Here is a 21,858-nt window from a genome sequence, read left to right as displayed (position 1 = left end):
TATATTGCGGGACAGACAGGATCCTTTAGCTCAGCGCGACAGTGTGCTCATAGAGAGATATCGATTTTCCCGTGAGGGTATTATTCACTTAACCAACTTGTTGACGAGGGGGTGCAGGACCACCACCTGTCTTTTTTTTTGCTCTGCCCTTTTCTTGGTTGCTGTTATGAACAAACAAACAGAGTATTCCAGGGTCTCTTTCCAAGAGACGACAAGCAATATAAGTGATAAATATTACCATTCTGTAGAATATTCTTATATTTCACTTTTACTTGTTCCCATGTTCTAGTGGGTCCTGTTGTGGCTCTAATGTGAAAGGGGATATAATATAACATATTATAATATAATATAATGTAATATAATATTGGATAATATGGTGTGATATGATAAATCTACCCTACCGCCTACTGGTGTTGGCCAGAGGGGCCGATGGCGCAATATGGCAGCCTGGCTTCTGTCAGTCTGCCCCAGGGCAGCTGTGGCTACAACTGTAGCTGCCTCCACCAGTGTGTGAATGTGAGAGTGAATGAATAGTGGCATTGTAAAGCGCTTTGGGTGCCTTGAAAAGCGCTATATAAATCCACTCCATTATTATTGTTATTATTGAATTACTTACGAGTTTGATTTGTCAGCAACTTTCTGCCAGCCCTCTCTCCTTGCTTTTGCAGCCTTTGCAGTGTTCCCTTGCGTTTTAATTAAACTCTGAAACTCCTGAAATCCCTCACTCAAGAGTTCTTGCTCTGCTGCCGAAAAATACCGAGCGCGCTCCTTCGCCATTTTCGCCAACCAATCAGCGGGTTGCCGATCACTGTTTCTGCTATCGATGCGTATCCCCTTTTACGGCACCCAGTGATCGCACATTACTTCATCCAGCTGTACTAATCGTCAACAGCAGGTGTGTTCGGGGAACCGGATTAGCGAGCTCACGGTTAGCGCGATGATTTGATCTTGGATGTTTCATTTGATCTTGGATGTAGTAAGCGATGTACGAAGCACAGGGCCCTGGTCTGTTCAGACATTTGTATCTTTGAGTTTCACACTATGAAAGAAGAATAAATATATTTAACAAAATGTTGAACATGCATGTTTTGGGCTGTTGTGACTTTATCGTTTAATGTTTTGGTTGCGTTGCAGCAGTCAAACAGAGGCCAACCAGTTTACAGGGATGGTTTACCAGGGCCTTTTGCTCAGTGAGAGGAAACGACTCCGCACAGAAAGCATTGAAGAGCATATTACTCCCACCTCTGCACCTGCACAGTGGCCAGGTAATAAGACCTCTTACTTTGCTACCCAGTGGTGTATTTGGGGAGTTGGTTTGATTCTGACTGAAGAGAGGATTTGGATTAGAATATAATAACACATTTGCTCTAATTTGTAGTTTTACAAAATGAAACTGAAGTCATATTTGAGGATCCTCACAGATGCATAGGATGGGGAAAATGGCTTTCTGTGTAAACATCAAGGACAGTATTTTGTGAAAATGTGAAGAGCAGGACGAGAGAGAGCAGAGCAAAGCAGGCAGTCTGTGTTTATGCAGAGAGGCAGATGGTGTTCTATAATAGGAGCTCAGTGGCCTCTGGGAAGGAAATGGAAAGAAAGAGACTGATCACGCCATCCTGAAAAGGTTTCATAAATGGGTTCTCGATGGTGCTGAGATGGTGTTTTTGTTTGCCTGTGGAAGTTATTTGTGTAAATTAGGGGGTAATCTGTTGCACGTTTATCACGTTGGATGTGCTTCCCCTCTATGCAGGTGTGTCGTCCCTGATTTCATTGTTGACATCTGCGAGGGACGAGGACCAGCCAAAGCTCAGTGTGCTCCTGTGTGAAGCTGTTGTGGCAGTTTATCTTTCCCTGCTAATCCATGGCCTGGGCACTCACAGCAGCAATGAACTCTTCCGCCTGGCAGCACATCCCCTCAATAACCGGGTGTGGGCCGCAGTCTTCGGAGGAGGGGCCAAAGTCGTCATTAAGCCAAAGAGGCCTGAGGCTCCACCAGGTAAAAGGACAATTTGGTAGTTGGCGATCTAAAACCTTTATCTTTACCATGTCAACATTGTTCATGGTTGTAATTATTTGCCTTTATCCCTTGATTCAGCACATGAAGTTGACCTTTTTCCTCCCACGTCTGTTTTCCCTTTAACATCTCTGATCACTTGCACTTTTGGTATTATCGCATAGATATTTACTTAGCACTGTCCTGTTGATGCTCCTAACATGCTGCTGCTACTCGTGTGTAGCGTCTTGTGTGAGTGTGCCCTCTGCCCTGTGTCCCAGCGCCAGCTGATTTTGAGGCAGCCAGGCCAGAGGAGTCTCAAGAGACAGGAAGACCAGAGCAGAGCAACTTCACCTCAAACCCCACTGTCACCCCTACTGAAACCCAGCGCCCTAAACGTCCCCCTCCTCCTGTTTTAAGGGACGAGGGGGTGGGCACTGTGGTATCTGCAGCTAACACCAGCTGTGAGTAACTGGGCTGGTGGATTGCAGTGCTGGTTTGCAGAATTGCAGTGCATGGTAATTGTAAAGGTTTGCATTGTTGCAGCTGCTTGAATGACCCACCACTCTATCGTGAAGCTACTGCTGAATGAGCATTACAAACAAAACAAAAAAAAATCCACTACTGTTATGACAAGCCAACAGCTGTGTGTGTGTTTGTGTGTGTGTATACTGCATTGCATGTACATGTTGTAACGTCCTCTGTGCTCATTTTGTGTCACTGAAGCACCAGCTGGGCCTAGCAACGAGTATTCAGAGGCCAATGCTGAGCAGCCCACTATATGTGAATCTGAGACTAAACCAGGTACACTTTCAGAGGCTTCCTGTAGCGTTCAGGCTAAATATCTACTTGTGTGTTGTCCAGATTTTAGAATGAAATACAACCACAATTCAAGAAAACCACTACGGTGCTGTGTTAAATCTAAACAAAAACAGAATGTAATAATTTACACATTTCTTAAACCTATATTTTATTTACAATAAAACACAAAAACCCTACCAGATGTTTAAATTGAGATATTTTACTCTTTCATGAAAAATATTTGCTCACTTTGAATTTGATGACAGCAACAAATACCAAAAGTTGAAACAGGGTGACAAAAGGCCTGAAAAGTAACATTTTGCAATTAATCAGGTTCATTTACAACATGTCACTAACATGATTGCTTTGTAAAAAAAAAAAAAAAGAGCATCTCCAAGAGCTGAAGATCATCGGTCCTCTTCAGTGTAAAACTTTTAAAATCTCATCATCTACTGTCCATAAATTCAAGAAAATTCATAGATTCAAGGAACCTGGAGAAATCTTCCCTGTGCACAAAGGACAAGGCCGTTGCCAGAGAATGCAACACCATTGTCTTCTCTGGATCAAACTTAATTTCAAATGGACTCAGACAAACTAGAAAAACTGATCTGTGGTCAGATGAAATTCTTTGTTTTGTTAAAACATGGACGCACCATCCTCCAGACTAAAGAGGAGAGCGCTCCGTTCAGAAATGATATGGAACTGTATTAGTACCTATGGAACTAGCAGCTTGCACATCTGGAATTACACCATCAGTGCTGACTGGTATGTACAGGTTTTAGAGGAACATGTGCTCCCATTCAGATTAGTTTTTCAGGGAAAGCTTTGCAGATTTCAGCAGCTGCATTCCCATATCAGATAAGAATGGGACAGCATTCCTCTCCCAAAAGTCCAGCAGCTGCTCTGCTCAGACAGTCCTGACTGTACAGATTAAAATAAGGTTGGATCCTGCACAGTGGGTAAACATGGCCCTGCCCCAACTGTTTTGAGACATGTTGCTGCTATCAAATTGGGAACGAGTTAATATCCTTCTTAAAATGGTACTTAATCTCCCTTCAAATGTTTGATATGGTTTCTATGATCTACTGTGATGAAAACAGATTAGCAAAAATTGCATTTTGTTTTTAATTTGCATTTTACACGGCATCCCAACTCTCTTGAAACTGGGATTGTATTTTGAAGTAATGCAAATGGAGTTGGTGTACGTAAGTAATTTGCAGTTGAGTTAGTTACTGCATTATAGATTTATACTAGCGCTTGTGTGACATGATTCAGGTGTTTGTCTGTTTATTTCAAAAACTAAGCCATTCCCAAAGTGCTCACAGCTCTACTGTGTCACTGTTGGCTGAAATTGACACTGTTCATCCATATTCATCAGGCCAGAGTATACCGTGCTCACATTGTGTTTGTGAGGGAGGAAGATGGGGACTGGCATTTAGACTCCACATCTCTAGAGCTTGAGGCAGCTCTGAGCAAGGCCAGGGGCCTTTTGAAGAGCTCCTTTAGAGGACAGGCCATCTTAAATGCCAGCCTGTTGATAAAAATCACTTGTTAAAATTGTCCTTTTGAGGGCCGCGGCAAACCTGCATGCATGCCACAGTCACACAGCTTTAGAGAAAAGGTACATGCTGATGCCCAACTGTCATGTTCTAATTAACTCATTTTAACCTTAACATACTGTAGTTGCCAGTCTCATCCTGTTTGCCTATTAAGTGCTGTGGATATGAGGAAATGCTTAGCACATGATCGCTGAAGAAATTTGCCATCGTTTGATGTGTTCTTTGTGCCCACACATGAAATATTCGCTGATTCTATTATGTAATGGACTGTGCAGTATCTGTGTGTCTAACTGCACTGTCTACTCTGGTTTGTGTCTTGTCTTGTTTTGTCTGGTGCGATACCAGAGATGGTCATCCTGGATAATGGTGCAGGTTTGTGTACTAGCGAGTGTTTCTTGCCCTGTGCTTACATCCCAAACGTGTGCTTTTTGTGCCTTTTTGTATTTCTCCTTTCCAAAAGTGTATGACGTGTCATTTGTGACTGAAGTTAGGTGCAGACAGGAGCCTCCTTTCTCAGGTATTATGTGTTTTATGTAGGATGTGGATGCAGTGCTTTTCCTCCGGATCTATTTCTTTCTTCTTTTTTGGATTTAAAGTGATGCTGAGTTTCAGCTGATCTTCAGCCTTTGTATAAAATGCAGCACACTGCAGACCTCTTTTCAAATTGTCTTGTGTTTGAAATATACCATTTCTTCATTCTTCTTCTGCTACAGTGGCTCCCCCTCAGCCCCCAGCAGAGGATGTGGACCGATACAGACGCAGATTCAACATGAGGATGCTGGTTCCTGGACGCCCTGTAAAGGAGACACCTGCCACGCCACCTCCTGTTCCCGTTGAAAGACCCACCTACAGGGAGAAGTTCATTCCCCCAGAGCTGAGCATGTGGGACTATTTTGTGGCCAAAGTAAGAGAGTAAAGCTGTCAAACTGAATCTTTGCTTCAGATTTAAGGTTTAAAAAAACAAAACAAAACAATATACATATTTAAGCCTTTCATTTACTCTTTGCTGATCATTTCCCCTCTCAGCCTTTCCTGCCACTGTCAGACAGCAACGCCCTGTATGACTCAGACGAAAGCGGTGCCGAGGATGACGAAGATGATGATGACGCCTTCCTATCTGACACACAGATGACTGAGCACTCTGACCCCAACTCTTACAGGTACAGCCAGCCATGCTTCTTTCTCTTTATTTCCTCTGAGACTCATTGAGGTTCATATTTTAATTATTTGTGTGTTTGTGGGTTATGTAGCTGGTTTCTGATCCGCCTGGTCATGGTGAAACTGGCTTATCACAATGTCAAGAACTTCATTCCTCTCACTGGCCTGGACTTTACAGGTACATGCTCGCCAAAAGACCGATCCTAAACGCCTCTCTAAACGTAAGCGATGCATTCTTTATGAAGGTGCATGGAAATATTTTAGGACATTTCAACAATAATTTGTTAATCATATGGAATCCACAGATAAACGCTTCATAGCTTTTTGCTTCTGAATATCAAATTTGTATATGTGTTTGTGTCACAGAGCTGCCAGTCACGTCCCCTCTGAGCAATGCTGCCTTGAAGACTTTGGAGACCTGGGAGCAGCTTCTGTTGGAGCGAATGAATACGTTTGATGGCCCACCTCCCAACTACATCAACACTTACCCTACTGACCTCAGCACAGGAGGTGGCCCTGCAATACTGCGACATAAGGCCATGCTGGAGCCTGACAACACACCCTTCAAGTGAGTATTACATCATCTATATGTAATTTTTGTCTTTGTACTTACAGCAGATAAATAGATAAGGCCTCAGTAGCACAGATGTAGACACCAGTTAGTGACCAAAGGTTGCTGGGGGGAAAAAACAGTATTCTCTCCGAACAACTCGCTAACTGCTCACAAGTGGTAGTGAAATAAGTGTAAATCGACTGGAAATGGAAAACAAGTTCCACCCTTAGAAACATATTGGTTTCAGCCAGAAGGCATAACTTGAATTTTGAAAATGGCTGTTCTTTCTTTCCAGATTCACATCACATTTCTTCAAGCTTTCGTGTTTTTTCAGGCTTTACTTGCTAAAGATTGCTGGCAAGTGTTTGCAGACAAGACAGTTTTCTTCCATGCAGACTACAGGAATTTGTGTTACTCTGTTAGTTTCTTTGCTTCTGATTTTTCAAAGTGACCTTGTTTTCATCCACTTTTTTTTTCTTTAGGACAAGGAACCACCAGTCCTTTCCAGCCCGACGTCTGTGGCATTTCCTGGTCAAACAGGAAGTTCTTCAGGAGACATTAATCCGTTACATCTTCACAAAGAAAAGGAAGCAGAGCGAGGTCGGCACATGGCATTTAATTTTTGTTTTTTCCTTAGATGAAGTTTATAATTTCTTTTATGAATTTTAAGTACTTGAACATCACATTAGTCAGCAACTATATTATGTTGGTTTTTTCTTTTATTCTTTTTTTTCCTCCTCATCTTAGTGTAACACATGATTGTCATAGAAAATTTCTGAAGTGGATTTGCTGACATTAGCCCAGGTTAACCACACGTAAAGACACGACGCCTATAAACAGAGATTTATGATCCTTGTAGGCATCAAACAACTAGCCCTACCAAAGTGAAGTATCCGAACAGTTTTTACAAAAATAACATATTTTATATGCCTTTTAATTTAACTTTAGTTCTTAGTGTGCCGCATGTCCACAGTAGGTTTTCCCTTAAAAATGGAAAACGGTATCCAGATGCTCGGTTGTCCAGATATTTTTTATTTTTTTCCCAGATCTTTTCTTTGGAATATTTTTGCAGTCTATTAGTTGGAAATGGCAATTTGGTAATTTTTTTTAGTCATGTATCTAAATTCATCCCTTGATTTTTTTTTTTTTTTTTTTTTTTAAAGCACCGAGTGAGCATTTTTATCACTATTAATATTTTTCTTATCTTTGCTTTGACTCCTTTAACATATAATCAAGTATAAGATGGTTCACTGCCTTCTGTGATGTCTGAATCAGTCACTTTTATGACAGACTGCCAATGCAGCTCGAACTTAAAAAAAAAAACCTCCTATAGATTCTTGTCCTCATGCCTAGTTAATAATTAAAACCTTTTTCGCTAACTGGAATAACATCATGTCAAATTCAGCTGTAATAGTAAGATGTCTCCATACCTGCTGCAACATGTCTGACTTACTCCCATTTTATCACCAAGTATACAATATCCTGTCAGCTTTGTTAATTTTTTTTCATTTTCATTTCATGATTTATTTTTCTGTTTGTGCATGTGTGTTGTGTCGTGCTGTGTTGGTGTGTCCTGTGTCTATATTGCCTCTGTGTGTGTGTAGTCTGTAGAGAACCATACGGACCGTATAAGCCCACACTGCAAAGCAGGAGCTAGCAGTTCCTATAAGGTAGTATCATTTACTGTACCAGCCCAGGCCCTGGCTCTGTCTGAGCATCTGTCTATCTTTTCTGTCTGGGAGAGTCATTGCGAAGCCAAGCTTGAAGGAGCAAGTGCATTAAACACTAAAAGAAATCTTGCACCAGTTGCACAGGGTTTGGTTTGCAGTTTGTTTTGAGATCCCGCCATGCTGGGGTAAAGCACTGCATGTCTCCTCTCTAGCTTGGCCTGATAGTGACTGCTCTGGTAATTTTTTGGCATAAAATCTACTCGAAGCTCTATGGCTTAGATCTAATGTCTAATCTCTTCCTCTCACTGGGACACTTATCCACTCACATAACCTCCTATCCAAACCTATCAATAACTCATCTCCCTGTGTAGCTCACATCCTTTCTAGCTGGACTGATTCTGCAGGACTCAAAATCACATAAATGAGATGGCACACACTTTAAACCTACTAACTTGCATGCTCACTGTCAGGGTGTGGTGGCGAGGCTTTCTAACTGGAGGGTGTCAGCCCAGAAGCTCAGTAGTCATACTTGTCAATATTTTCTGTTTTCTATCCTACTAGAGGGAAATTAAAGTCTATTTATTTTTTTAAAAATCTCCTTCATACCATTAATCTGACCCAGGAGAACCTTATTTTAGTGTTTCTCTCTTCAGCTTTGATGTTTTCCTTTTCTTTTTGTCTTTTCCAGGTGGAGGCTGATTTGGGCTACCCTGGAGGAAAAGCTAAAATCATCCACAAGGAGTCTGATATAATCATGGCATTTGCCATAAATAAGGTCAGTTGTGGGTGTTAACTTGTGTAAAATACTGGGGAAAACTTGTGGTTCATAATTTCCTTTGATTCTGAGGACACTGTACATGGAGACAGGATTATTAGATAGATTTATATTGAATGAAGGTTTCTAGAAATCCTTTTTAAGTAGCAAATACATGGCAGTTACTTTCTGGGAATTCAGAGAAGCTAGTGATATGTGTTGTCTCGCCTTATCCACCGTGCTTCCTTACTTTCCTAGGCTAACTCTAATGAAATAGTGTTGGCTTCCACCCATGATGTCCAAGAGGTTGATGTGTCCAGTCTAGTAGCTGTCCAGCCCTACACGTGGATTGGGGAGGACTTTGATAAGGAGTCTCGCAGGTCAGACTAGCAGCAGATCATATGATTTCCTTCAAATCTCACCGAGCCTGGACTGCACACTCCCTGTCTCCTCTCCGATTAAATGATAGCTTGTGTTTTTTTGTTTGTTTGTTTTACAGCTCTGATGATGTAGATCATCGTTCTTCGCACACCAATATTGCCCAGGCTAGCTCCGTCCCCTTTGCACCACCGCAGATGCCAGTCTCTGCATCCATGCCGTGGCTCGGTAGTGGTCAGACCAGTATGGGAGCCAGTGTGGTACGCGATTCTTCACTGCAAATCTACACAGCTGTGCAACCTGAATCCAGCAAAACCAGGCAGCAGTACATATGCAGTATTTAGCGATAACCAGTAGAGGGTGATTAAGTTCTGTTTCAGGGCTCATAGAAAGGGTGGCATGACTCTGCAGTCGTTTCATTTCATAATATTCATTAGTAAAGATTTAGATGTATTTTTACAAAATGAAAACGCTTCATTTAAAACTTCTGCTTCTGGAAAAAAATCAATTTAATTTGGGGATTTTATTCAGCAGTCTGCCGGGCTTGCACGTTTTCAGGCAAAGTTTGTTTTTTATTGTTATCGCTGCTGAACCACGCCGACTAAACAGCTGGCCTGCTGAGTCTGTAGATGCAGATACAGACTGGGGGTGTGTCTGCATGGCAGTGATGGCCAAATATAAACACAGATATCAGAAGCCCTTTCAGACGGCTAGCCAAGGTACAGATTTGCGTCAGACTAACACGCAGATAGGTTCTCAGTGTCCCAGCCACGGTGATAAATGTTTAGTGTGATACACAAAGGAGGACAAGACCGAGGGTGTCATAGAGGTTCAAACGACTGTGGAAGGGGTTTTGTTAAATGTGAAGGTTGAGGAGGGCTCTCTTAACATATTCAATTATCATATTCTGATGTGCAGCAAAATTAGTTGCACTTGTATTTCATGTAAATTAGTTTGCTGTTTCATCTGTCTAAAAGCTACTATCTGTCCAGTTTTAGAATTAGTCTTTACAGCAGTGGTCAGAAAAAAAGTTTTTTCATGACCAAAATGTGAAATTACATGCATGTAAAATACTTTAAAGATATTGTTGATGCTGAAGAAGTCATGAAAGTGCAGGAATGAGTTTTAACTAAAAGAGCTGGAATATTGAGGCGATCTGCAGAAATTTGCTTGATGTTTGAAGTGATGTGTAATTTACCATAGTCACGTATAAGTCTGAACGAGTGCACACCTGAACGAGTGTCATGTGTGTCTGAGAAGAAGATTCGATAAAAGTGATTTAAACTCTTGCGCACATAGACGGTGCCTCAGTCAGCCCATCATCCAATCACGTTACTGCTTAGGTTAGCCCAAGGCTCCACTTAAAAATGCCTAAAGACTGCTTGATGACCACTGATGATCGGCGCTGCACTGAATAGCTGTTTGCGATTGCTTTGGCTGGTAGCAGATTGATATGGTCGCCTTTGATTAATGTGTAAACCAATTTGTCTGCAAAAACTTGCTAAATGCACGCTAAGTGGTAGTGACACTGTGAAGAGTGGAACCCAAACGGGCAACAGTTATTGCTCAGGGGGTCGTCAACCACTCACTAGGCTGATCTTCAGGCCTGACGTTTTCAGATAGTTAACTTAATTGTTTGCCCAATTAATTTAAGCTAATTACAAGATAAATGTATGTTTATATTGATGTCTTTCAGATTATGAAGAGGAATCTAAACAATGTGAAGAGAATGACATCCCATCCCATATATCAGTACTGTGAGTGCTACTTTGAGAGGATTCACCAGTATACATGTTTAACACGTATAAGTAAATTATATAGCTTCTCCTGCTTTGTATTCCTGTTCTTTCCCCAACATCTCTCTCCCTTTCTTTTCCTGGTTTGTGTGTGTGTGTGTGGGGCTGTGTATCAGACATGACTGGGGCTCAGGATGGTAGCGTGAGGATGTTTGAATGGAACAGACCTCAGCAACTCATTTGCTTCAGACAAGCAGGCAACGCTCGAGTCACCCGTCTCTATTTCAACTCCCAGGGCAACAAGGTACACACACAAAGTAGCAACTGTGTTTTGTGTGTACGGTGCCATTGTTCTGATTCCTCTGAAACATTCTTGTAGTGTGGAGTCGCTGATGGAGAGGGCTTCCTCAGTCTCTGGCAGGTTAACCAGACATCGTCCAACCCTAAACCGTACCTGGTAAGGTTCCCTCCCACCTCCTTATTCACAGCACACACACAATATGAGTGGTCTGTATAATTCAAATGAAAATGTGCTTTTATTTTCCTGTTCTTGCTCTCAGAGTTGGCAATGCCACACTAAGACCTGCGGGGATTTTGCTTTCATCACATCCTCCAGTCTCATCGCCACGGCCGGACAGTCCAATGATAACAGGTCAGATTTGGACGACTAATCAAACACTGCTCTCTTTCTTTTTGTTTATTTTTTCCAGCTGCATAATATTTTGCTTTATGTTATTTATAGAAATGTTTGCCTGTGGGACACTCTGATTTCACCTAACAATACTATGGTGCATGGTGAGAAATCCATATTTATTCTAATAAGTGAGTTTCAGTGATTTTCTTTTTCCCTATATTTCAAGTTTATCCACTTTTACTTCCTACCTCCCCCTTCAGCTTTTCCCTGCCATGAGAACGGGGCCACTGTGCTTCAGTATGCTCCTAAACAGCAGCTGCTGATTACTGGAGGCAGAAAAGGTTTTGTGTGCGTGTTTGACATCCGACAGCGGCAGCTGCTCCACACTTTCCAGGCCCATGATTCAGCCATCAAGGCCCTCGCATTGGATGCCTTTGAGGACTTCTTCGTCACTGGCTCTGCAGAGGGCAACATGAAGGTGACGCATGCTCTTTCTCTCACTCACTTCCTTGCTGATACACGCTCACATTGTGTGCTGAGGAATAATATCCTTTTGTGTCAATGAATGTTATTAAACATAAGCACTGTATAAAGCATTCAGCATCAAAACTACTGAGAATTATTTTATATTCATTCCAAGTTTGTTTTTTTTAATCCATAAACTGGAGGAGTATTTGGTGCAGCTCTCTAGCCTTCAAACAACACTTTTGTCCCTGGATTTAAGATTCCAGGTCTAGTTTTTCAGGCTTTGCTGTTGTGGTTTGTTAAGTATTCCAGTATAAGGAGATGAGATCAAAGACTTAAAACACAGAGGTGATACGGTCTAAAGGTCAACACTGCACTGCCGGGATGACTGCGTTCTTGTTTTAGATGTTATAAGCAGGAACAAGAAAATGTTAAAGGCAAAAGATTTAGAGAAGTGAGTCTTTCATGCTGCTTTTAATCAACTCAGATTCTTTTATCTTTTAATGTAAACTCAGACTGATTTGATGATAAAGCCTCTGTGGGTGCCATACTGTCTGCTGCAGGAAGCCTTGTTCTTCTTGTCACTAAAAATAGTTTGTTATGACTTTGGCTGAACTAACTAAAACACAGACTACTGTATGTTATATATTCAAATCTGACTTCGGATTTATCAGTGACAGTCAAAGCAGCAGTGTGTTAATGTTTGGCACAATCACATGGAGTACTGGTTGAAATTACTGTCCTGAAATATTTGAGAATTATTTTTATTACTGATAAATGTGTTCTCTGTATTCTGACTTAGTTGATTGGCTAATAAAAATTGCTGTGATCACCTGTAGTTTTCATGGAAGACACCAACTTGTCTGGAAATACTCGCCATTTACTCTACATGTTGTGAAATGTAAAAACATTTAAGGAAACCAGAAATTAAGGCTGCTCACCTTCAAAGTAAAATTTGTGCCTGATCGCTGTAACTGACACATTTGAAAGGGTGCAGACTGTGTCTGTTTTCTGTTTTTTGTTTGCATCAGACTTTCAATCATTTCACTTCTGCTTGGCGAGTGTTTACAGACAAGTCAAGGTATGCAAACTACCGGCAACTGCGTCAACCTGCTAGAAACAAAAGCAAACACAGATTAGCACTCTATACCCATGTCCAACCTCTTTCTCTTTTCCTGCTACTGCCATCAACCTCCAACAACCACCTTTTTGGGGGGGGTTGTCTGGATCCTTAAAGCACATTTGTCTCTTTGTAGAAACAACATGGAAAAATGCTAATTGATCACAAATGCCAAACAAGTGGTGTCCCCAGCCAAATAGTTTTTAATTTCTCCAGTTTCATTATTTAAAAAATGATCTGTTTGGGTTTTTTTTTTTTTTTTTTTCCATCCAGAAAACCCTGGGAAGAGAAACTAATTATATACTCTGTTCTCGCTCTCTCTTCCTTTGTACCCAGGTGTGGAAGCTAGCCGGCCACGGGCTCATGCACTCTTTTAGCATAGAGCACGCCAAGCAGTCCATCTTCCGGAACATCGGCGCAGGTGTCATGCAGGTGGAGACGCGACCCGGAAACCGAATCTTCACCTGCGGAGCAGACGGCACCCTAAAGATGAGGGTCCTCCCAGACCGCTACAATATCCCCAGCAGCTTGGTTGACGCCCTGTAATGCTTTTTGTAATTCTGAGGGTCCTAAGAGGAAAGGGTCAGAAAGTGGAGGAAAAAACCGAAATGCTTCTGTAACACTCTGTAGGCATTAATAGAAACGCTGCTGGGGGAAGAGTTAGTCAAAAGATTACCACGCTGTTGGCAACTTTCAGCATGAACGGTGTTCATGAGTTTACTGTTGGCCGTATCCAGAAGATTAAAAACGGAGCTGCAAACATTTTATTTTCCCAAAGGCTGAAAACAAAGTTACAAGCAAATGGTATCATACTTGATTTTAAAGCTAGTTTTATTGTAATTTTATCGAAGAATCTCTACTCTTAGAGTGTGTCCATAGGGAAGCTATGCATGTCCTGTTCTCGTTATGCGGTGCAATCACAGGTCTATTGATAGTGCTCTGTAAAAGTGCTCAAGCAAAAATTTTAAAAGTGTGTAACTGTTGTCATTTTGTGCCCACAGCTGAAATCTCTTAGCATCTACTGTAACCAGCACCGTGGTTTGTTATTAAGTCAGTGGTTTCCAGTGTGAATCGAGTTGTTGGAATCTGCATTTTGTTTCGATGGTTTTTGCCCCCCACCCTCCTGCCTTTTATTTGCCCAGCTTTCTCAGCTCCGTGGAAGAGTTGATGGTGCATTTGGTCCTGATAGTGACACCTGTCTGTATCCCCCCCCCCTTCTCTTTTTCCACTGGCTGCCCATCACTCACTTGGCCTATAATGGTTTGGGTTCAGCCCGCTCCAGTTTGGCCCTCTGCGTGCGTGTTCACTCTGCTGTGTCTGCCATCTGTACGTCTGCGCGCCCACCTGCCCTCAAATGCCTGTTTGTGCGGCAGACTCACTGCTAGAACATTCCTGTTTGGAAGACTGTGTGTTTTACTCCTGTGACTGTGATTTCAGTGTTTCCATCTGTCTGGTACAACGCTAAAGATCCACCCACCCACTCACCCCAGAGCAGAAACACAAAGGTTCACTTCTGGTTTTATCACAAAGATTTTATTTTATTTGTTGTTTTTTTTAATTGAGTTGATTTTCTTATTTAAGTTATTTATGTTTGTGTTCATTTGGTTGACCATTCCTTTCTAAAACTATTTATCTTATTGCCTTTTATTTTAGGAATGTAAGGGGTTTTACTGTAATCTGACTGGGAGATGTGCAACAGTCTACTGTAAGTGTGTTTACCTCACTAGTTGTTTTTACTGTTTCATCCATAAGGAATAGATATTTGCACTCAAATTCTGGAGACACTAAAAGTTTATTTCAAATAAATAGGTTATTAAAGAGGAAACGATTATATACAAATGAATGTCTGGCTTTATTTGGCCTACTAGTACAACATTTGAAATAGTTTTATTATATAAATTATATAAATATATATATATGAACTATCACAACAACCTTGTACAAACATGAAGGCATTTCTTTATTTTTGGTTTGTATCATACCAGTTGGATTAGTTGTAACTTTTGTTAAGTGTATGTATGGTATTTATTAAAGAGATTTGTGTTTCTCTCCCTCTCTTTCTGCCCTCTGTGTGTACTGTATGCATCTTAAGTGTTTCCCCAATGGTCCCACTGGTGTCGTGTGTGTGTGTGTGTGTGTGCGCGCGTTCGTGTGTACGTGCACATCAAACAGTCGAAAAGAAGCCATTATTATGAGTAGAGGCCTATTAGGGTACTTGAGCCTGAAGGTGTGTAAGAGAACAGGTCATGGTCAGTTTTACCTTTTGTAAAGTGAATAAATTCTTTTTATTTCATCAGGATGATTTGGCGCTTTTTTTTTTTTCTTCTTTTTTTTAATTTTTATTTTTATTATCCTTTGCAGCCAGACAGCTGTGCTGCTTCCTTACAAAGGCAGGTTTGTCTATATGTACAAAAAGAGGGGGAAGGGACATCACGAGTTACATCTGTATAAAAATCAAGCAGTGGTGACCCACCATGCAAAAACGCAAATGGCAACAAAAGTTGAGTTATAGGTTTGATTGGCATAAACTGCCAGCTTATACAAAATGATAAGTTTTCACACTATTAGTAAATCTTGTGTCCTTTGAAAACTCCATGTACAGTAAATACAGCACTTCCTTCATCCATCCATTCATACATTTTCTTCCGCGAAAGGATGGATACACCCTGGACAGGTCAGCAGTCGCTGCAGGGCTAACAGATAGTCAGACAAACATTCACACCTATGGGCAATTTATAATTGCCAGTTGAGCTCACCCCACTAACTGGATGTCTTTGGACTGTGGGAGGAAGCTGGACTACACGGGGGAAACATGCAAATTCCATACAGAAAGGCCCTGGCCAGGTGGCGGATTCAAACCCAGGACCTTCTAGCTGTGAGGCAACAGCGCAAACGTCTTGTTAACCAAAACCATATTTACTTTAGTGAAATAGTTTGACGGTCAATTACAATTTCACTTAACACAAAAGTAACACGGGACAATATATTTAAAACAGCGACACACACAGTGTATGTCACTCTTGTGTTATCAGTTTTCAGATGCAGTGAATAGATGAAAGTCTGCAGGCGTTTTGCTCTCAGTATTTACTGTAACGGTCGTGTTCGGACATCATGTTTCTCACTCATCAGAGATGAAGTGGACCACATACAGCCTGACGTAGCTGTGGTCCCAAACATACAGGTGTCTGTCCTTTGGGCTGTAGGAGAGCATTGCCAGCACTTCACCAGCAGACCTCAGGTCAAAGGTCACATTGACCGGCTTTCCCTTCAGCAGGTCAAACGCAAAGGTGACTCTGGTGTCTTTGGTGTCGGTGACATACAGGACGCCACAGGCGATGAAGGCGTTGCCGGCTTTGATGCGAGGATAGGTGGTGTTCACGTAGGATGTGACGGAGAAGGTCTTCTGGTCCAGCTGGGCCACCATGATGCTCTCGTCAACATTGGATGCAAAGATCAGCCACAGGCCGTTCTCATCTGCTGCCAGCTTGAAGTAGGTCTTAGAGTTGGGGAGCAGGTAGGCGAGGTTGTTGTACAAAGAGTTTTCAATAGTGAGAGTCTGAAGTCTTTTGGTGCTGAAGTCAAATCTGTGAACACACAAGCAGGAAGCTGCTAAATGAAGGATGTGGAAGTCATAAAAAATCACCTTGATGTGCATCGAGTGGCTTTAAGGCTTACTTGGCAATGCTGGGAGTGCCAGCAGCATGATAATAAAAGAAGCCATTGTGAACGATGTGGCCGCAGCCTTGATAGTACTTTATAACGTCTATGGTGTCGCTGCTGTTCTTCTGGAAAAAGGAAATGCTTTTGTACTCCTTCAGCATGCGACCTGGGGAAGAACAAGCAAAATCTTTACTGCTAAAAGACGTGGAGATTATAAAAGTGGGGACAGGAGCACATGCGCGACACTCTGTAACCAGCCTACCAGAAAAGTGATCCGCCACCCATATTCGCTCATCGTTCAGCTGAGCGGTGTCCTTCATCCATGTGCCAAATGTGGTTTTCATCTTTGTCACATTTCTGGGGTTGATCAGAGACTTAATCAGGCAGTCTGTGGGGAAAAACAAAAAATCTCAGGGGATTTACTCACAGGTCACATGACTGCACATGAACACAACCTCCTCTGGAAACGTACCGTTCCTTTTGGCAGTCTTCTCGTGTAGTTTTTCTGTCTCCTTTACAGGTGAGGTTTCATCATTTGGAATGGCATGTAGCCCTGTTAGAAGCAGTTTCATCCTGTTTTAGTCATGTCATTGATGGACTAGTTTGTCAGAAGGTTTCAATTAGACACTTTATGGGGAGGGAGGGGGGGGGTCTTTGAATTTAAAAAGAGAGAGAGAATTTGAACCTTCTTCCCGAGAGCTTTGATTGCATTGAAAATTATTTTGTCAACAACTGTTTTTAGGAACACAAATGTCACCTGCAAACTATGACTGATCTCTCACCCTGATTATGAGAAGCTTGGAGGTGAGCTCTGCGGTGCCCTGTTCTGGGAGGCCCCTGAGGCCCCGGCGGGCCAGGAGGACCCATAGGCCCAGGTGGTCCTGGAGGCCCAGGTGGACCTGCTCAAATGGAGAGAATGTCTAAATGTTATCCATTTAAATTTATTTTTATTTCAGGTCATCTGCAAAATGGTTCAAGTCAATAAAGTTCTACTCACCCTCAATAATGGCATCATTGGATGGTTGGATCTTCTCTCCGGGTGGGCCCAGCTCTCCTCGCTCCCCTCTTTCTCCTGGTTCTCCTTTCTCACCTGGTGGCCCTGCGGAGAACACCGTGCAAAATAGCTAGAACATTGTATTCGTAACCTCAATACACTTTGCCCCATTGTTGAAATGAATTGTCCCATTGAATTGCTGGCATGAATCATGCCATCCACTGTGGAGGAGAGCAGAGTGAAGTGGGAGAATACTGGAAGACAGTTTTCCAGTTCATTCAGCTGAAGCCCAAAACCACAGAGATGAATAATATCGGCAAGGGAAGAAAGCTGTTTCAAACTCTTCACTCATTCATGAAGCAAAAATGTGAATAAATTCTGCTTGCATTGTGATACATGGACAGAAAGAAGTCTGTGCGTGTGTGTGTGTGTGTGTGCATGCCAAGGAGTTTAAGTGGCTGTTTCTTCTTTTTTGCTATTTTAATACTTTTCTCTGCAGGTTATACTCAACCTTTTGACTTTTACATTGTGCCAGTACTTCTATGCTTAAATGGCCAAGATTGCCTGAGGACAAAATAAGGATGGATGCCGAGTGAAAGCACTAATTCCTTACCTTTTCTTCCTCTTTTCCCATCAGCCCCAGGAAGTCCATTCAGTCCTGGGATGCCATCAGTCCCATTGTGTCCAGGCAGGCCATCTGCACCAGGCAAACCTAGAGTAACACAAAAAAATCTTTACTGTGGACTCAACGAAAGAATAAACATTAAAAAAAGACTTATCAAGAATATGGGTCACTAAACCACAAAGGAGACATACCCTACAGCAGGTTTTAAATTTGGATTAGGAATTGTGGGTTGACTTACCCGGCGGACCTGGAGGGCCTGTAAACGAAAGTTTAGAAATGTTAGAGAATTTTTTAAAAGTAATATTCTGAACATGATCACATGATTCATACGAGTAAAACATACCAGCTATGCAGACTCCCCTGGTGCTGTTGCAAATATCAATCAGCACTTTGATCTGAAGTAAAAGAGGAAATAGAAAAAATATTAATGCAGTAAATTTAGCAGCATACTTTACCTAAAATTACTCTATTAAAAATAAAAACCCTGCACCTTTTAACGTGCCAGTTAAAGATTATCTGTGTAGACTTCAGAAACCCCTTCATGTTAAAAGACACCAGCGGCCATTAAGGAAACTGCAGTTAGCATCGTGTTAATTGTGTGGTGTTCACACTCAGTAGGTATGAGTCAGCATTCTGTGCACAGGCCAGAACATGAGCCTGACATACACATTAAACTGACTGATCATTTTGGTAGATGAGAAATGTTACTACAGTCTGAGTATTAATTGTTTTACATTTGACTCTGAGCTTGGTTATTATAGAGAAAAGAGCAAGAGGAGCTAAAAATATTGCATGGAGATTAAGAGCTTGTTGATGCTGACCCTAGTTCATGCAAGGCGGGCATCACCTTTTTAAAGTGCAGGTAGAATAACTCTGACTGCTGCACACTTTTGCTCTGTAGGGAAGTGGAGAAAAAGAAGCACTGAGGCAAGGTGCTCTAAAGGAAGATTAAATGTCGCTTTCTTTGGATGTATGGGGTAAATCTAACTCCAGTCTTTTTATATGATAGTCTCTAGAATAGAACATCCAGTTTCTGTTTTGTAGTTCAAAAACTACTGACTAGTTTTACTCGTCTAGGCTTTGATTGCAGAAGGGTAAAGGGTTCATGTTCAGAGCAAAAGGGGACTGCACTGACTGAAGTGCTAGCTTGAAATCTGATTTGCTGTTGTCTCACAGTTGAATTTGTGGCTCTAACTTCATCCATTATGCATCTTGAAATCCGCCAGCTACACATAACGCCCCCAAACCCTTACCGTTACCCTCTGAGTCATCAGAAGCTAGTTAATGAGTTTCACAGAGTGTTTCCAAAGAAATCAGACTGTTCAATGTTACTGAGAATGTCAGGAATGTTTCCTTTTTTAAGTTACATTAACATTCATTGGCTCAAATTCAGTCATTCACATTGGTTGAAATTCTTTTGTATAGTGCTTTTAAGTCAGTATCTATAGAATAATATTTAAGATATATACATAATTATCTGCGAGGAATATTATTATTATTATTATTATTATTTGATATGTAATAATATTTACTTTGTGGCAGTGACTAGAGTAAGTCATATTCAATAAGACGAGCATGATTTGAATGCAGAATCTCAGTATGTTAAATAACTACAGTTTTTCTGTGAAATGTAGCTGAGTAGAAGCTTAAAATGGTACAAAATTAAACTTCAAGTGTGTTTACAAAAAAGTAGTTTGATAAATGGAAATATTCTGTTGGAGTTTGATTAGGACATCTAAACTAAAATTCCTGTAATCATATTACCACAAACAGGATCTGGAGCCTTCGGCGCTGCCAGCTCGTCAGGCTCCATGAGCGTTACGACTTTCAGCCATTAGTCCAGTGAACCATTAGCGACAGCATTATTAAGCAATCACAAAACAAGGAAGCAGGCTGAGCTGCTCTAAATGTCCTGGCTTGCCTTCTCTCTCTCTCTCTCTCTCTCATTCAAGGATCTAGACTCACCGGGACCATGGAGTATGTCATCATCATCATCATGTCGTCCTGCACCTGCGCCTTGTGGTAGTGCTGGCTGTGCCGCTGCTTGTGCTTCTCGTGCTTCGTCCTCTTGTCGGTTTCCTCTCCGACCTCCTGGCTGGCCTCCTGCTCACTGATCTCCTTTCCCTCCTCCTGGCGAATCTCCTGCAGCTCCTGCTGTAGCTCCTTTTCCTCTTCTTTGCTCCTCTTGTTCCTGGAGTATTGGTACTGATATTGTGGCTGTTCCCCCACGCTCGCCCGCAGCCCTGCTGCTCCTCTGGGCACCTCTTGAAGAAACTCCACCACAGAGCTCTGCTCCACCTCCATCAGCCGTGCCTCTGTCTGCTCCAGCCTGGCACACTGCTGATTCTGCTGGACCAAGAGCACCAGAAGGCCTATAGAGTTCATCAGTGCCACGACACACGTCCCGTACAGCACCATCCGCTGAGGGAGAGTCATGCTGGGTGTGGGAATCCACATTGTCACCACTTCACCTCCTCTCTTCTGGGGGTCAACCACTGACCTCAGCATTCAAAGAGAATGAAAGAACAGTGAAACAGCACAGAGGATGTGTTAGCTCTATGACCTTATGGAACAAGGTGCTCCCAACAAAAATCAAAACATCTAAAATTCAAAGTAATCCAAGAGACAGGAAGACTTTAGCGGAAATTTAAGCTCTCGTTCAGCTTGTTTGAAATCTCTAAATAAAATCTAGTCAGCTTCAGTGTCTGAGCTCAACACTGGTGGTCTGTCTGAAGGCAGACTGGTAAATACAGTGGCTGTTCACCAAGTGGAGATGGGGTTATGTATGTGTGTGAGTGTGTGTGTGTGTGTGTGTGTGTACATGCAAACCAGTGATGTAGGAGTGGGCATTACACAATCTTCTGAGCTTGTCTGGGGAGAAACCCCCGCCTGTTCAGTCACCTGATTTATATTCATCTGAACCCATTCTACTGCACCGCCGTGGGCAGACTGACATCTCTCTCACACACACACATGCACGCGCACATATATGATGAACACACAAGAGGACTCAAACACATTACAAGAAAGCACGAATACACCAGAAAAAAAACCAACTTCACTGGTACATTTACATTATTACACAATTACATTATTATTATTATTGTTGTTGTTGTTGTTGTTGTTGTTAGGCCTATATGGCATTAAAAGAAAATACATTACATCATTACATATTACCACTATAGCTCCACTGAGTTCTCTCCTTTTTCCCACCTCCTGTATCCTTGAATTTCTCCCCCCGGCTCTCGTCCTTGTCACATCCTCACAGCTTCCATTCACCAGGCGCAACAATGGCCCATTTCCACAGCTTTGATTTAGAACTGAAAAATGACATTTAACTGGAAAGGTGACAATTCAGCAGAAAAGAAATTAAGGCATTTGAAGCTTTTCTCCCTGCAAAAGGTAGCTGGGACAGCCTGCTTTGGCTTAAACAAAGATGTGACTACCTTAATAGTGCTTTAATGAGTAAGTTAATTGGCATCTGTGGTGTTTTAGAGCACTGCTCACTTCATGTCGCTGACCTACATGCTCTTGCAGCCGCGTTAAAGCCCTTTTACACAAACACACACACATGGGTTCAGCATAGGAGGAGGTAGAGGAAGAAATCAGCCAAGCAACATAGATTCAAGCCCTGAGCTCACCCTGTAGTGTGGGTCACTGATGGCCAGTGGTTGGACAGCTTGAACTGCTCCAGCCAGACATGTACATATGAGTTTTTATAATAATTTTCTTTTCTTTTCTTTTCTTTTCTTTTCTTT

The 21,858-nt window shown here is 42.0% G+C and overlaps 2 protein-coding genes across 9 annotated transcripts in view; one reads left to right on the top strand and one right to left on the bottom strand.

The window, feature by feature from the left end:
* dmxl2 (Dmx-like 2) overlaps positions 1-14,878 on the top strand; it is a 49,050-nt gene extending 34,172 nt beyond the window's left edge. For 2 of the 7 annotated variants that reach the window (XM_085273612.1, XM_085273603.1), the window contains exons 37-56: positions 1,135-1,265; positions 1,751-1,996; positions 2,275-2,457; positions 2,720-2,797; positions 5,067-5,257; positions 5,380-5,513; positions 5,604-5,689; positions 5,878-6,079; positions 6,547-6,664; positions 7,669-7,734; positions 8,423-8,509; positions 8,747-8,868; positions 8,988-9,126; positions 10,563-10,623; positions 10,779-10,906; positions 10,982-11,059; positions 11,163-11,254; positions 11,345-11,397; positions 11,497-11,714; positions 13,158-14,878. In XM_085273612.1, coding sequence (XP_085129738.1) covers positions 1,135-1,265; positions 1,751-1,996; positions 2,275-2,457; positions 2,720-2,797; positions 5,067-5,257; positions 5,380-5,513; positions 5,604-5,689; positions 5,878-6,079; positions 6,547-6,664; positions 7,669-7,734; positions 8,423-8,509; positions 8,747-8,868; positions 8,988-9,126; positions 10,563-10,623; positions 10,779-10,906; positions 10,982-11,059; positions 11,163-11,254; positions 11,345-11,397; positions 11,497-11,714; positions 13,158-13,367 — 2,623 coding nt within the window. In that variant the 3' untranslated portion in view covers positions 13,368-14,878. The remainder of the gene's footprint in view (positions 1-1,134; positions 1,266-1,750; positions 1,997-2,274; positions 2,458-2,719; positions 2,798-5,066; positions 5,258-5,379; positions 5,514-5,603; positions 5,690-5,877; positions 6,080-6,546; positions 6,665-7,668; positions 7,735-8,422; positions 8,510-8,746; positions 8,869-8,987; positions 9,127-10,562; positions 10,624-10,778; positions 10,907-10,981; positions 11,060-11,162; positions 11,255-11,344; positions 11,398-11,496; positions 11,715-13,157) is intronic. The other 5 variants (XM_085273621.1, XM_085273656.1, XM_085273637.1 and 2 more) reach the window with 5 other exon arrangements.
* On the bottom strand, positions 14,353-21,140 carry gldn (gliomedin). 2 transcript variants are annotated; one of them, XM_085273670.1, is made up of 11 exons: positions 20,066-21,140; positions 18,948-18,995; positions 18,444-18,495; positions 18,339-18,356; positions 18,089-18,187; positions 17,479-17,580; positions 17,264-17,380; positions 16,954-17,034; positions 16,744-16,869; positions 16,497-16,647; positions 14,353-16,405 (listed from the first exon to the last, which is right to left on the bottom strand). In XM_085273670.1, exons 1-11 carry the CDS (start codon positions 20,606-20,608, stop codon positions 15,940-15,942), a joined length of 1,803 nt encoding a protein of 600 aa, XP_085129796.1. In that variant the 5' UTR covers positions 20,609-21,140; the 3' UTR covers positions 14,353-15,939. The 2 variants fall into 2 exon arrangements, with proteins under 2 accessions (XP_085129796.1, XP_085129805.1); XM_085273679.1 differs by lacking the exon at positions 18,948-18,995 and having other exon boundaries at positions 20,066-21,134.
* Positions 21,141-21,858: the final 718 nt, after the last annotated feature.

The sequence above is a fragment of the Mchenga conophoros genome, linkage group LG1 (assembly GCF_057382185.1).
Source record: "Mchenga conophoros isolate Kocher_MC1m ecotype Shallow Benthic linkage group LG1, M_conophoros_male_GT1.1, whole genome shotgun sequence".
Taxonomy (NCBI): domain Eukaryota; kingdom Metazoa; phylum Chordata; class Actinopteri; order Cichliformes; family Cichlidae; genus Mchenga; species Mchenga conophoros.
The sequence above is the reverse complement of the archived record's forward strand: the minus strand, read 5'-3'. Positions and strand labels throughout refer to the sequence as shown.